Source organism: Capricornis sumatraensis, chromosome 7 (genome assembly GCF_032405125.1).
Source record: "Capricornis sumatraensis isolate serow.1 chromosome 7, serow.2, whole genome shotgun sequence".
NCBI classification, from domain to species: Eukaryota; Metazoa; Chordata; class Mammalia; order Artiodactyla; family Bovidae; genus Capricornis; species Capricornis sumatraensis.
The window spans coordinates 86106234-86122256 of NC_091075.1; the positions used below are offsets into that span (position 1 = coordinate 86106234).

Sequence of the window (16023 nt, forward strand, 5' to 3'; positions counted from 1 at the left end):
TTTTTTAAAAGGGGGGGGAGGCTGGGGAATCCAAACATTAATTTTTTTTTTCTCCATGGATGATATTGTGTCAGCTATCTAATGCTATATAACAAACCACCCCTAAAACATGGTGATTATATCAATGACCATTTTATTTACTCACAATTCTGCACATCAGCAACTTGGATTCGATTCAGTTGGGCAGTTCTTCTGCTAGCATCTTGATGTCATTTGTAGGACTATAACCAGCTGGTGGCTTGACTGGAGCTGGATGGTCTAAGTTGGCTTCATTCACACATCTGGTGCTGGTGGTCAGCTGGGCCTGGCTGAACCATTCTCTTCATGTGGTCTCTAATCCTGAAGGTTAGCCCACATTCTCTCATGTGAGAACTCAGAGCATTTAAAGAGAGAAGGATAGCTGCATGTCCTTGGGCTAGGAATTCTTAGTGATGAGAATTAAGTATGGCTCTCTTGGAGCTTTCATTATAGGAGAAACTGTGAATTGAATAAATAATCCAAAGTATGATATATCTTATATACAGGGATTACTTTTCTTCCTTTAAAAAATTTAATTTGCATGCAATAAAATTAAATTTTTGGTGTATAGTTCTGTGAATTCTGACTATCATCACCATGATCAAGATATAGACAGTTCCATCACCTCAAAAAATGCCCTATGTCCTTTCTTTTTAGAAAGGACAATTCTTCTCAGACACAGTCCCTGGCAACTACCTATCTGTTTTCCATTCCTATAGTTCAGCATTTTTCCAGAATGTCATATAAATGGTACCACAGTCCAGAATCTTCTAGGACTTCTTTCACTCATTATAATGTCTAGATTCACACAAGTGTTGTGTATTATAGTTCACTCTGCTTTATTTATATACTATCATATTTATATAGAATAGTATATAAATACAGGGGAAAATGTCACTGTAGCGAGGTACCAGTTTGTTCATCAATTAACCAACTTAAATATATTAGGGTCATTTCCAATTCTGGGCAATTATTAAGCTACATAAATATTTGTACACAGATTTTTGTGTGAATATAAGTCTTTATTTCACTTTGAAAAAAATATCTAGGAATGAAATTACTGGGTCAAATGATACATGTATGTCTAACTTTATAAGAAACTGTAAAACTCTTTTCACAGGTGGTCCTACCTTTTTACACCTCTACCATCAATGTCTGAGAGCTCTGGTTGCATCCTTGCCAGCACTTCATCTTATCTTTAAATTTGTAGTGGTATCTCTGTGGTTATAATATGCATTTCCCTAGTGATTAATGATGTTGAGTATTTTTTCATGTGCTATTTGCCATTCATGTAATCTAACTTGGCAAAATATACACTTAATTATTTTGACCATATTTTTATTGGGTTATTTGTTTGTTTTGACAGCTCTGTTCATATTCTGAATACAAGCCCCTTGTTAGATAAATGATATGCAAATATTTCATTTTGTTTTTCATTCCTTTAAAATCATCTTTTGCAGAGCAGAAGCCCATCAACTTTTGCTTCTGTGGATTGCACTTTTTTGTGTTATATCTGACACATTTTTGCCTAGCTTAAAATTACAGACTGTTTTCCTTCCAACTAACCTTGGAAGTTGTACAGTTACATATGCTGCATTCTGTAGTATTACTTGAGCCAGTCATAAATTCTTGTTTCAAAGTAACTAAAAATATTCTGTCTCTTGATGGTTGGTTGCAAGGTTCTAAGAGAAAATGACATGAGCATGCAAGGTTCTAAGAGAAAATCACATGAGCATGCAAATATCACTGTGGCCATCTTTGGAAATTATCATCTTCCAAAATGCAAATATGATGATTAACTTTAGTCAGACTTAATCTGAATACACATGTTGCAATACAGAGTTAATCATTAAAAGATAAAATTTACTAAATTAGTAAAGAAAAAAATATGTATAATTCATGAAAAAAAAACCCATATTATTTATATTAAGAAAGAACTTAAGGGAAGGAATTGGTTAAATAGGTTTTGTGAGAATTGAAAATGTCAACAATGGACACAAATACTAAGGGGACGATGACAGGATTATTAGAACCTGGAAATCTATAAGAGATACCCTAAAGAGAGGCAGAAAAAAGGTAGACCCTGGGAACCAACCACAACTACTGGAAGAAAAGCCATTACTGAGGTGATAAACTGATGACCAGGAACCAAATGCCAATAGTCAAGGTCTCTTCTCCCTTTCTCCAGCTTTCCAGCCTTCTGCTAGTGTCCCCTATTTGTGGAACCTAAGGGAAGCAAGATGATGAAGGACAAATAGGGCTTACAAAGTTCTAGAATACAGAAGGATATCTAGAATTGAGAGACAACCGTTTAATAATACCTGGCATACACAGAAATTTTAACAGTAAACAAATTTTAAAAAGCAATAGAGAAAAACCATAGAACAAGCCAGACAAAAAATATATCCCCCCAAAATAAAATGTCAGAAATAAATTAGTCATTATATTAAATGTAAGTAGCCCACAGTGTTCCACTTTAAAGACAAAGAATATCAAGTTGGATTACCCACATGTTATGCTGGAAATAAATAAACACTCTCCTAAAAAACCTAAGAGTTGAAGAGGAACAACCCCTAATGAAAATTTTGAAATAAAGTGGGCTGAGTAATTTGGATTAACATTCTCACTTGAAAATATTTAGGCAAGTTGGACAAATTGTATTTGAAAAAGTATTGGATATCAGAAAGCTAAGTCAGTGAATAATTATCAGGCTAATATCTGGGAGAAAATAGAAATTCATAAAGGAAATGAATTTTTCATCTGTAAGCACTTGTACCCTGGGAGCTTTCATAGATTTTTTAAAGGTCACTGAGAAGTTGAGCAAAGCTAAACCATTCAAAGGATTCAAAGGTAGAATGTAGTACCAGCAAAGAGGTGGGGGCTCTGGCTCTGGTAACCCCAGTCCACAATAGCAAGTTTGAAGAATTTTTGAACTAAGGATTAACAGGAAGTAAGGATACTAGTACAGTCAGCTCAGCTCTGAGTCACATGGATATGACTCAGAAAAATCTCAGTTCCTGAAATTGTGTCAAAAAGATCCTGAATTACTAGTGCCTAAGTGCTTACCATGGAGAAGGCAATGGCAACCCACTCCAGTACTCTTGCCTGGAAAACCCCATGGATGGAGGAGTCTGGTAGGCTGCAGTCCATGGGATCGCTAAGAGTTGGGCATGACTTGAGCGACTTCACTTTCACTTTTCACTTTCACGCACTGGAGAAGGAAATGGCAACCCATTCCAATATTCTTGCCTGGAGAATCCCAGGGACGGAGGAGCCTAGTGGGCTGCCGTCTATGGGGTTGCACAGAGTTGGACACAACTGAAGCGACTTAGCAGCAGCAGCAGCAAGTGCTTACCAAAGTATATGAGAAGTCTTACGGAAGATGAACGTATCATTTTAGGAATCAAACTGCAGTTGATCTTTGAACAACATGGGAATTAGGCACCAACCCACTGTACAGTTGAAAATCTGCCTATGAGTTTACAGTCTGTCCTCTATAACTGAGGTTCCATTTCCATGGATCGTAAGATACTGTAGTATGTATTTTGTGGAGGGACTAAAAAACCTCTTAATGAGGGTGAAAGTGGAGAGTGAAAAAGCTGGCTTAAAAGTCAACATTAAAAAACTAAGATCATAGCACCCAGTTCCATCACTTCATGGCAAATAGATGGGGAAAAAGTGGAAATGGGGAAAAAGTTTTATTTTCTTGGGACCAAAATCACTGTGGATAGTGATTTGGATTAACATTCTTCATCTGTGAGCACGTGTACCCTGGGAGCTTTCATAGACTTTTTAAAGGTCACTGAGAAGCTGAGCAAAGCTAAAACATTCAGAGGATTCAAAGATAGAATGTAGTACCAGCAGCCATGAAATTAAAAGACGTTTGCTCCTTGGAAGAAAAGCTATTAAAAATCTAGACAGTGTATTAAAAGGCAGAAACATCACTTTGCCAATAAAGATCTGTATAGTTAAAGCTATGGCTTTTCTAATAGTCATGTATGGATGTGAGAGTTGGATCATAAAGAAGGCTCAGTGCTGCAGAATTGATGCTTTTGAATTGTGGTGCTGGAGAAGATCTTGAGAGTCCCTTGGGCAGCAAGGAAATCAAACCAGTCAATCCTAAAGGAAATCAACCATGAATATTCATTGGAAGGACTGCTGCTGAAGCTTCAACACTTTGGCCACCTGATGTGAAGAGCCGACTCACTGGAAAAGACTGATGCTGGGAAAGATTGAGGGCAGGTGGAGATGGGGCAACAGAGGATGAGTTGGCTGGATGGCATCACCGACTCAATGGATCCAAGTTTGAGCAAACTCCGGGAGACAGTGAAGGACAGGGAAGCCTGGTATGCTGTAGTCTGCATGCTAAGTTGCTTCAGTTATGTCCGACTCTGTGCAACCCTATGGACTTAGCCCATCAGGCTCCTCTGTCCACGGGATTCTTCAGGCAAGAATGGAGTGGGTTGCCATGCCCTTCTCCAGGAGATCTTCCTGACCCAGGGTCTCCTGCATTGTAGGTGGATTCTTTACCATTGAAGCCACTAGAGAAGCCCACGCTGCAGTCTATGGGGTTGCAAAGAGCCAGACATGACTTAGCGACTAAACAACAACAAGATATATTTAGTGAAAAAAATCTGCACATAAGTGGGCCCATTCAGTTCAAACTGTGTTGTTCAAGACCTACAAGCAGGTCTTCAAATATAACATTGGCCCTGGTGGCTCAGACGGCAAAGCATCTGCCTGCAATGTGGGAGACCCGGGTTCAATTCCTGGGTCAGGAAGATCCCCTGGAGAAGGAAATGGCAATCCACTCCAGCACTCTTGCCTGGAAAATCCCATGGACAGAGGAGCTTGATAGGCTACAGTCCGTGGGGTTGCAAAGAGTCGGACACGACTGAGCGACTTCACTCTCACTTCACATAAATGTAAAGATAACCACACATACAAAAACACAAGATAATGAGAATTAGCAGAAATAAGCATAGAGCACCCAGGAGACCTTCGTATTTAGGAATTATTAAACACAGACTGAAGGAGATCAGCCCTGGGATTTCTTTGGAAGGATTTCTTTGCCACTTCATGCAAAGAGCTGACTCGCTGGAAAAGACTGATGCTGGGAGGGATTGGGGGCAGGAGGAGAAGGGGACGACAGAGGAAAGAGATGGCTGGATGGCATGACTGACTTGATGGACGTAAGTCTGAGTGAACTCCGGGAGTTGGTGATGGACAAGGAGGCTTGGCATGCTGCGATTCATGGGGTCGCAAAGAGTTGGACATGACTGAGAGACTGAACTGAACTGAACTGAACTGAAACACAGACTATTAAATAATAATGCTTTCCATGTCCAATTAGATGAAAGATATAAAATTGCAGCAGGACAATTAGAAACTGTGATGTGCTGGGGACGCATATTTGAAATTAGAAATTTGAGAACTAAAAATACAAAGGGCTAAAAATAAGCAAGATGCATTACAAAACATAAGTCAGGAAGATTTGTTCCACCAAGTATCAAAAATAATATATCAGCTATAGTGATGAAAACAGTATACCAGCACAGGGATAGAAAATGAACAAAAAATACAGCAAGATATATATGGATATGACACATGACTTTGGTGGCACTGCAGAAAAGAACAGACTTCAGTAAAGGGTGATGAGGCACTTCCTAGGATACAGAAAAGTAATTTCTCATACATTAAAAACTTAAAGTATGGAAGTCAAAATGAAAGCTTTGGAAGATAATACAGATGAGTATCTTTTGACTTTGTGGCTTCAGAGAACAATTTTTAAAAATTCACAAAAAACTCTAGCCTTAAACAAAAAATTGGATACTTTTCAGTAAATAACCATTAAAAAATTCTTTATATCAAAGAACATCATAAGAGAGGGAAAGGCAAGCCAGAGTGGGAAAAAAATATTTGCAGTTATATAGCCAACTAAGAGATGGGAATACCAGACCACCTGACCTATCTTTTGAGAAATCTGTATCCAGGTCAGAAAGCAACAGTTAGAACTGGACATGGAACAACAGACTGGTTCCAAATAGGGAAAGAAGTATGTCAAGGGTGTATATTGTCACCCTGCTTACTTAACTTATATGCAGAGTACATCATGCGAAATACCGGGCTGGATGAAGCACAAGCTGGAATCAAGACTACTGGGAGAAATATCAATAACCTCAGACATGCAGATGATACACCCTTAAGGCAGAAAGTGAAGAACTAAAGAGCCTCTTGATGAAAGTGAATGAGGAGAGTGAAAAAGTTGGCCTAAAGCTCAACATTCAGAAAACTAAGATCATGGCATGTGGTTCCATCACTTCATGGCAAACAGATGGGGAAAGAGGCAGACTATTTTTTGGGCTCCAAAATGACTGCAGATCATGATTGCAGCCATGAAATTAAAAGATGCTTGCTCCTTGGAAGAAAAGTTATGGACAACCTACACAGCATATTAAAATGCAGAGACATTACTTTGCCAACAAAGGTCCATCTCGTCAAGGCTATGGTTTTTGCAGTAGTCATGTATGGATGTGGGAGCTGCACTATAAAGAAAACTGAGCACAGAATTGATGCTTTTGAACTGTGGTGTTGGAGAAGACTTCTGAGAGTCCCTTGGACTGCAAGAAGATCCAACCAGTCCATCTTAAAGGAGATCAGTCCTGAGCTTTCATTGGAAGGACTGATGCTGAAGCTGAAACTCCAATACTTTGGTCATCTGATATGAAGAACTGACTCTCTGAAAAAGACCTTGATGGCAGGAAAAATTGAAGGTGGGAGGAGAAGGGGACAGCAGAGGATGAAATGGTTGGATGGCATCACCGACTCAATGGACATGAGTTTGGGTAAACTCTGGGAGTTGGTGATAGACAGGGAGGCCTGGCGTGCTGCAGTCCATGGGGGTTGCAAAGAGTCGGACATGACTGAGCGACTGAACTGAACTGAGCCAACTAAGAACAGGATTTATAATGCTCTTTAATGAATCAAAGAAGAAAAAATCTTCCAACACAGCAAAAAAATGCGGGGGACTGCCCGTGAAGGGTTAAGTCTTGGGAGCTGCTCGGCAGGCATGCAGAGCCTTAGGCATTGTCCTAAGCTCCCTGTCCCGCCACCCTTAGAGGGGAGCTGCGGGGGACTGCCCGTGAAGGGTTAAGTCTTGGGAGCTGCTCGGCAGGTATGCAGAGCCTTAGGCATTGTTCCTAAGCTCCCTGTCCCGCCACCCTTGAAGAGTTTTTACAGCCCTTAGGGTCAGGGTGTCCTGCAACATGTCATAGAAGATAGATTACTTATTATACTCTGTACACAATGGTAAGGGTCTAGTGATTGTATCCTGAAGTTAAAAAATAATCCTGTACATGTCTTAAGTCACGTACATTATCCTATAAATACTATAGCCTAATAAAGAAAGGCATCAGCCAATTGTGGTCTGATCCTCTCAACCCCATCTTTTGTCTCTCTCTTATTTTTCTTAGCGGGGACACTCCGTTCTCTCCCTGTGCAGGTGCAACTCTTGCTTGTGCTGGCCGCGGCAAAAAAATGGGGAAAAGAATTTAAAAGTCACTTCACAAAAAAGAAAGCGTGGGCAGCAAACATATAAAAATGTACTCAATTTCACAAGCAACTAAGGAAATGCAGAGTAAAACTTCAATGAGATATAACTGCACATCCAAAATATCGGCAAAATTAAAACAAAACAGAACAAAACAAAAACCTGTTAACACCGGAGTTGAGCAAAGTGGAAAAGCATGACATGCTCAGGAAAAGTTTTGTTTTAATCTCATAAAATTTAAGATGTAAATATCCTAAGATCAAGGATCATTCCTAGGCATACATAGCTTAGTTGCACTAGGCAAAGGGATAGGCTACCCACTCCAGTATTCTTGGGCTTCCCTAGTGGCTCAGATGGTAAAGAATCTGCCTACAAGGCAGGAGACCTAGGTTTGAACCCTGGGTTGGGAAGATACCCTGGAGAAGGGAATAACTACCCACTCCAGTATTCTTGCCTGGGTAATTCCAAGGACAGAGGAGCCTGGCGGGCTATAGTCCATGGGGTCACAAAGAGTCGGACATGACTCAGAGACTTTGACACATAAAATAATGTTCACTGTGCAACTGTGATCCTCCTTCCCCCAAAACCCACTGTCCACAGTCAACAGAATGAATAAAGTGTTACATTAATGCAAAGGTAAATTATACATCATGGTGATGAAAGAAGTTGTTACAAGCAACAACATGGATGAATCCTATGTTGAATGAAAGAAGAATCCCATCTTGAAGGAAAATATATACTAATTCTATTTACATAAAATTAAAAGACCATCAAAAGTAAATAGCATTGTTTAGGTACAAACATAGGAGGTAACATTATAAATAAAAACAAAGACACAGTTATCACAAAAGGTAGCATAGTGCTAATTGCTAGAGGGTATGTGTGGGGAAGCTGGTTGTGAATGGGAAGGGACTATAAGGGGAGTTTCTGGGCTGCTGTCAATGTTGTATTGATTTGAGAGCTTGCTATACAACTAGTTACTTTAAAATTATTCCCAAAATTGTGTATTTGTATCTTATGTACTCTTTTGAATATGTATATACACACAAATGTATATATATATATGAATACACATAAATTTCTTAAATAAAGAAAGCTAAGACATGGCAAGAAAAACAAATTATCGACTGGTTACTTACTGGGACATCCAAGACTGCAACTTCCTGATTTATGTTTTGAATTTGTTAGAAGTAAAATAGTTAAAGCAATACCTAATGACTGTATACTAAATGGTTATGTATTTACAATCATAATGAAATTTCTGATAATATTCACTGCAGTTGAAAGGTATCAGGTAAAGAGATTTTTCTCCCCCCTCAAGATCTCACTTTATAATTACAAACTAGTGAACTCTAAACACTGCTGACATTTCTTTATGCCTTAGCACTGGCGCCATCAGGAAGTATCATATTACACAAAAAATAAAAATACACATCTATATCCAACTTCTACCTTTGGGACAATTTAGAGGAACTTATACATTAGTAACATACTGCTCTGAACTCTATAAAGTAATGAATGGGCTTTAGAAATCCCTGACCAACAGTCTGGGATTTACCAGATCTTCCCCCTCAATTAACAGAATTTCCAGGAGCCAAAAGCAGTTGGAAGTAATGTCCCTCCACATCCAGTGAGTGCTGTATCTCCATGACTGTACAACTTGAAAACTAGGAAACACCAAAGCAATATTACTCATAAAATGAATAGTAAAACTGGAATCTCCAGAGTCAACTGCAGAACAGGATTTACAAAGATAATGTCAAATTTCCTGATTTATTTTTAGTAAGTAAAAAACCATTCAGTGGCACTGTACAAAATAAAATCATTAATTTTTGCACCTAGTATTTCAATCACCAGCAGTGATCTCATGGTACAGAAGTAAAACAATGAAAAAAAAAAAAAACTGTCATTAAATTCACGCTGGCTTTCCAGTTTAGCAGAACTGAATAGAAGAAATAAACAGCAATACTGTTACCCATAGGAAAAAAAAGCAATGACAAAATGGTTTCACATTTAATCATAAAATGAACTTAATCTTTGTTGATTATATTTATATCTGCTAAAGCACTGATCTCTAGAAATAAGAACTGATAGCCAGGTTCTGTTCTAAATTTACTTCTGAAGAGATGTAGAGATTTATATAGAGTAAGTAAGATACTATATCATAGCTGAGAATTATTGAATGGCTACTGAGAAAGTATCAGTTGCTGTCACAGAGTACAAAACAAAAAAGTGGAACAAACTTCTTATAGGAAAGTTCTTTTATTAGTGCTAGCCTCTAATGTTCCAAGCCACAGAGCTTTGATATTCCTAAATTCAATTTTAAGTAATATTAATTTTAAGCACTGTGTTTGCAATATACATGAAGTGAGAGAGAAGGATATGATGAACCAAAATTGCTTATTTCAAAGGTAGTCAGTTCCTTTAGACTCATCCTGTCCACTTACCCTTGCCTCCAATGCAGATTACCCTTTAATCATACAAACTCAACCTCCATTCCAATATATTTTCCCAATGGGATGATGCTTTTACAAAAGAATCAAATAATATACCTGGTTGACTAAACTATATACAGGTGGAATAAAAGGGAAGTTAAGGCGAGAATAGAAAAAGATATCAAATTGGATTAATACTGATTTGAATCAGTTTTTAATTTATCAAAGTATTTATTAATGGTCTGAACAGAAAAATAGAGGAAAAGCAGCTAGAAGGAAATGACATGTTGTGGTTACGAAATGCCAATTGCTTTAGGACGCATGATATCACTGGAAGTAAAACAAACACTTGCTGTTTTCACTGAGTTTACAGTGTTGAGTATACTTTACGTTATTTTAATGAAAGCATTTCTATGAATACCTGCAATAGCTCCTAGCAGAAAACAGAAAGTTTCCATCAATAAAGATCTAAAAAAATAAAATTTTATCTTTGTCACCTCCCTTTCTGGGAATGTGGAATTAAATAATACATTTCCCTTTAAAATAAAAAAAATTGTTTTTCTGTCCATTTGTTTGCTGGAAGAAAAAAAAAATCAAGACTCAACTAGTGATAATTTTTTAATTTCTACTTTTCATCTACTTCTAAGGACACTCCATTTACAAAACCTTTTAGTCTTATATACTATGACAGTTAGGTTTAGAGTTCTAAATAAATAAAATAGCCACATTAGAAGGCATACTGATGAATCAAATGACCAACCATATTTATCTGTTCGCATTTGTGGATTCTCTAAAAGGGCTGTCAAGAGTTCACACAGTATTGTTAACATTTAGTTCCGGTTAACACCTGCCATCATGACTTACGACACTGATGCTGTCAACAAAGATCCTGATTTTGGAGAGACAGTGATATAGCAAACTCTGGTAAAATGAGCAGAGGTAACATTTGTACAGTTCTAAATGTCTACTCTTTATCCACTGCTACTATCCCCCCCTGTTGATGTTAAATTCAAAGCCTCATCTTGAGAGGTACTATTTGAAGAGAAAAATGGGCCTCAAATACTAAACAACAACAATAACAATTTATAAAATGAGATTAAACGTTTTGGATAATTACATTTGTAACTTTTAATTTCTTGTTTTATCTCTTCTAGTCTTGGATACATAATTTTTCCTTCGTTTCATCCAAAGAAGTTAATACACAATTTTTTGGTAAGCATTATAAAATGGCATTCCAGTTCAAAGTTGCTTGTGATCACATCCACATATGAAGCACAACACGAGTGTATATACTATGCTTCAAAATCCTTTACAATTCTTCACTCTACTTTCTTTTTTTACTGATGGTTCCCTTAAATTAAGGCTTTATCAAAGAGAGAAATCCATAGCATTTTGAGCTGACTTTTTTAGTTCCTGAATTAAGTGCATTCTTTCCAAAATCAAGTAGTCTTAAATTTAAGACAACTTCTGTTCATCAGTGTCATGACTAAAGTAGTATCTTACTGGAGGTCCAGGTAAATCTTCGTCTCCATCAGCATCTGGAGCAAACGACACAGTAAGATCCACATATTTCTTTTCAGCAGACGGTTTCACAAGTTTATGCATTCTAAGAAAAATAAGCAAGGACAAATAATTTGGTAAAGTCTGCAAAATGAAAGAGTGATTCAAAGAATCTGATCTTGTTTAAATTTACTTTTAAAGGTAGTAATTCATCTGCTTTCGTGTAATTAAGAAAATGAATGATTTACCTAACAATTTTTACCTCTGTTGGTAATAATAAAGAATATAGATCATTTATTAAAAAACACCACCCCCCAAACAAAGCCTCATAGCAAAAAACCCCAAAATGTAAGCAATGCATTTAAAAAATGAATATATAGATGGGAAATACAGATTCCTGCTCTTGTGAATGAAGTTTATATTATTAGTGGGGGGAGATGATAATATAGTGACTATTAGTGACAAATGTTATGAGAAAGGGAACAAGTAGGGCAGAATAAAGGGGATTAGGAGTGCTAGGCTGGGAGAGTGGACAGGATATAGTATTAGATGGGGTTCAGAGGGGCCTCTTTAGGAAGTGCAAAGACCAGAGGTGAGAGTTAGTCAGATGGCCATCTCAGAAAGAGTTGTAAGCAAACAGAAAAACTAGAGCAAAGATCCTATGCTGGAGAATGGAATGTTCAAGGAAAAGTAAGGAGTTCCTTATAACTGGAATATTGTGAGCAGGACAGAGAAGTATGAAAGGAACTCAGAGGAGTAAGTGGGAACCAGATACTTTAGGGCCTTGCAGACCACTATAAAGACTGGCTGATTTTGCTCCCTCTCTTCCTTTTTATCTCTGCTCAAATGTCAGTTTATCAAATCAAAATATGACAGGCAGAGGGATTACCAAGATTATCCAACATACCAATATACTGTAGCAATTTAACACACCTTTATTCTGCTTTATTCTTCCATAGCACTTACCACCATCTGATATTCATGTCCCTCCTCAAGAAGGGTAGGGACTTTGCTTCACTCACTGCTGTATCCCTAATGCTCACAAAAGTACCTGGGATATAGCAGGCACTCTTCGAAAAAATGTGTTGAATAAATGAATGACAATAACAATTGGCTTTTTCTTTTAATACTTCAGTCTCACCAGCCTAATCCTCAGTGCTTGCACGTAAGAGGTGGATCTGCTTTTACTTAGTATATTGATCAAATCAGGTTTCTAAACCCATTAGTTTCAAAGCTGACTCAGAACTATAATAAATTCACAAGAATATTGTAATCCTATAAATCTCACTTGGATGGTAGCCTATGGAGCTTGGTACGTTCACTGTCTTTATTTCTGCCATTAGATATGAGTAAATCATGTATTTTTATCTGAACTTCAGTAATCTCTATACTTAATTTTCTAGTGTACACCCAAATTATATTTCAATTTCTGAGAATCTCTTGCATACAATGTTTGATACTTACGTTAACTTCAATCTTTTTGCATGACCAGGCATTATAGGAACATAGAGCATTTTGACTCCCTGTACCACCATTGTTGGCTCAATTCCATACTTCTCCTAAAAATGATTACCGAAAAGAGAAACAATCAAAGCTCCATCCAAACAGAAAATGGTATGTGACAATGTTTTACAACCAGTAAAAAGAGAGCAAATTTCTGATAAATAGTATTTATAAAAACCTCTAAGAGTCAGACATGACTGAACACCAATGAGATCATGTATGAAAACTAACAGACTCAAAGCAACTAATGAATAATTGTCTCACTTTGACTGCATTTATGAAATCCAAGAGGGTGAAATCTTCTTTTCCATGTATAGTCCATCTGTCCCAAATTGTAAATGATATTCCATTTCTGTTGCAGAAAAATATTCAGAACAAAAACATTTACATTTTCTTCCCTTGAGTAATAATTAAAAAAACCCCAGAAATCCACTATTTGTGATTTAACTAGATATTAATGTGTGAGTAAAAAAAAGGAAAATATAACTTAAAATATTCCAAAATCTTACTTCCCCAGTACACTACACAGGTAACCATTTTTATCAGTACTTTGTTATCTTTCCAATGTCTCATTATAAGCCAGTATGTCTTAGCAAGAGAGTTCAGTTTCTCAATAGCTGTATGAGTTTCACTGTGCGAATGTTTCAGTCTCCTATCATTGGACACTTGGGTTGTTCTAATCTTTGGCTATGATAAACAATGCCAGAATGAACATCCTATACATGTAGCATTTGAAATGAGTGAAACCATTTATGCAAGTTTGAAATATAGTGCTGTATATGTTTTAATATGGGTTATATTATTTTATATTCTCATCAATAATGTGTGAGGGTAAAGCTTTCTCACACTCTTGCCAAGATGGTAATTTTCAAATTTTTTGCTCTTACCAGTTTAAACTGTAAAAAATGAAAGTCCCAGGGAATTGTTCTGCTTTGTCATACAGCTTTTGGAACTAGATGCTTATTCTCATTATCCATTAGTCAGACACTAGGGGTGGCTTCTAATTCATCTGAATTAGGCAAACGTAGATGAAACCATAAGAAAGTACAATGCTGAATAGTGTGGCAGATTAATAGTGTGCTGACTATACTATGGCTAGTTTAGTCAGCAATGCTTCATGTCAGATGCATAAGAATGAAACTGGATTCCTATCTTCCACCACACACAAAAATTATTATCAGAATGAATCAAACACCTGAATTAAGACCTAAAACCATAAAATTCCTAGAAGAAACCTCTTAGGAGGGAAGCTCCTTGATACTAGGTTTTGGTGATGATTTTTTAGATTTGACAGCAAAAGTAAAAGCAACAAAATAAAAAATAAACAAGCGGGACTGTATCAAACTCAAAATCCACATAGAAAAAAAAAATCAACAAAATGAAAAGGCAACCTACTAAATGGGAGAAAATATTTGCAAATCATATATCTGATAAGGATTTAATACACAAAATATATAGCAAACTCAGACAACTCAACAGCAAAAAAAAAAAAAAAAAAAAAAATGCATACAATCCAATAACAAAATGGGCAAATGACCTGAACAATTTTCCAGAGCAAACATACAGATGGCCAATAGGTAGATAAAAAGACGCTCATGTTACTATCAGAGAAATACAAATCAAAGCCACATCGAGGTATCATCACACACCTGTTAGGATGGTTATCATCAAAAATACAAAAGGTAACAAATGCTGGCAAGGATGTGAAGCAATTCAACCTCTTGTACATTTCTAGAGGGAATGTAAAATGATATAGCCACTACGGAATGCAGTATTTAGGTTCTTCAAAAACAACAAAAATTGAAATACCACTTCTGGGTATTTATCCAAAGAAGATGCCAACACTAACTTGAAAAGGTATCTGTACTCCCATGTTCACTGAAGCATTGTTTATACAATAGCTAAGACATGGAATCAATCTAAGTGTCCATTTTGGAGGAATGGATAAAAAATTGTGGTGTCATATACAGTGAAGTATTATTCAGCTGTAAAAAGAATGAAATCCTGCCATTTGCAACAACAGAGATGGACCTTGAAGACATTATACTAAATAAGTCTGACAGAGAAAGACGGATACCTTATCACCTTATGTATATGTGGAATTTAAAACAAACAAACCATCTCTCTTCCCCAGAAAACTCAATCAACTAACTAGGAAAAAAAAAACAAAAAACCGACAAGCTCACAGAAACAGAGGCAGGTGGTGAGGATGAATGAAATGGATAAAGGGAATCAAAAGGTACAAACTTCTAGTTGTAAGGTAAGTCATGGATATATATAATGTGCAGCACAGTGACTATAGATAATAAATAATATTATGTTGCATATTTGAAAATTGCTGGGTGAGTAAATCCTGAATGTTCTTTCTCATGATAAGAAAAATTCTGCAACTATGTTTGATAATGGATGGTGACTGAACTTATTGTGGTAATCATTTTACAACATATACAGGTGTCGAATCATTGTGTTGAATACCTGAAAGTAAATTAACGTTGCAAGTCTATATAATTAAAAAAAGAAAAGGAAAAAAATGCTACATGAAGATGGGGTTATGACCTTGTCTTTAAGTGACAGAAAAGATACGAATATGTAGAGGGAAAGGAGAGATAAAGCTATTATTTTTCCCTTTTAAAAAGTAAAAAAAAACTATTTCATTCTCATTATGCAAGAGAAGCAGACCTTCATGCATACCTGATTTCAGTTTTTCTTACTTCAGATGTCTCTGTAAACACTATGATCGGAATGGCTAAGTTAAGGAAACAATTTTTGTAAGCTTCAAATGGATAGTCACCAGCTACTTTGATCATCTCCAATGCAACCTAGGTAAAAGAAGGTGATCTGATTATATAAATAGCCTAAAACTAACTATGGCTTTAATTGCACTTATGTAATTTTCCTGAATTCTTCTCAAGCAATTCTGTGTAGAGTATAAAAGTAGTTATTAGACTAGAACAATAAAGATTTTTGTAAGTCTAATTAATCTGACCATGTAATCTTCCTACTTTGAAAGCAGACACC

General features: G+C 36.7%; 1 protein-coding gene across 1 annotated transcript in view; it reads right to left on the reverse strand.

Moving 5' to 3' along the window:
- Window positions 1–9641: 9641 nt before the first annotated feature.
- Window positions 9642–16023, reverse strand: part of UBA6 (ubiquitin like modifier activating enzyme 6) — an 88594-nt gene continuing 82212 nt past the window's right edge. Inside the window, exons 30-33 of the mRNA XM_068975030.1 lie at window positions 15697–15824; window positions 13270–13357; window positions 12967–13061; window positions 9642–11608 (exon numbers count right to left, since the gene is read on the reverse strand). Coding sequence (XP_068831131.1) covers window positions 11458–11608; window positions 12967–13061; window positions 13270–13357; window positions 15697–15824 — 462 coding nt within the window. The 3' untranslated portion in view covers window positions 9642–11457. The remainder of the gene's footprint in view (window positions 11609–12966; window positions 13062–13269; window positions 13358–15696; window positions 15825–16023) is intronic.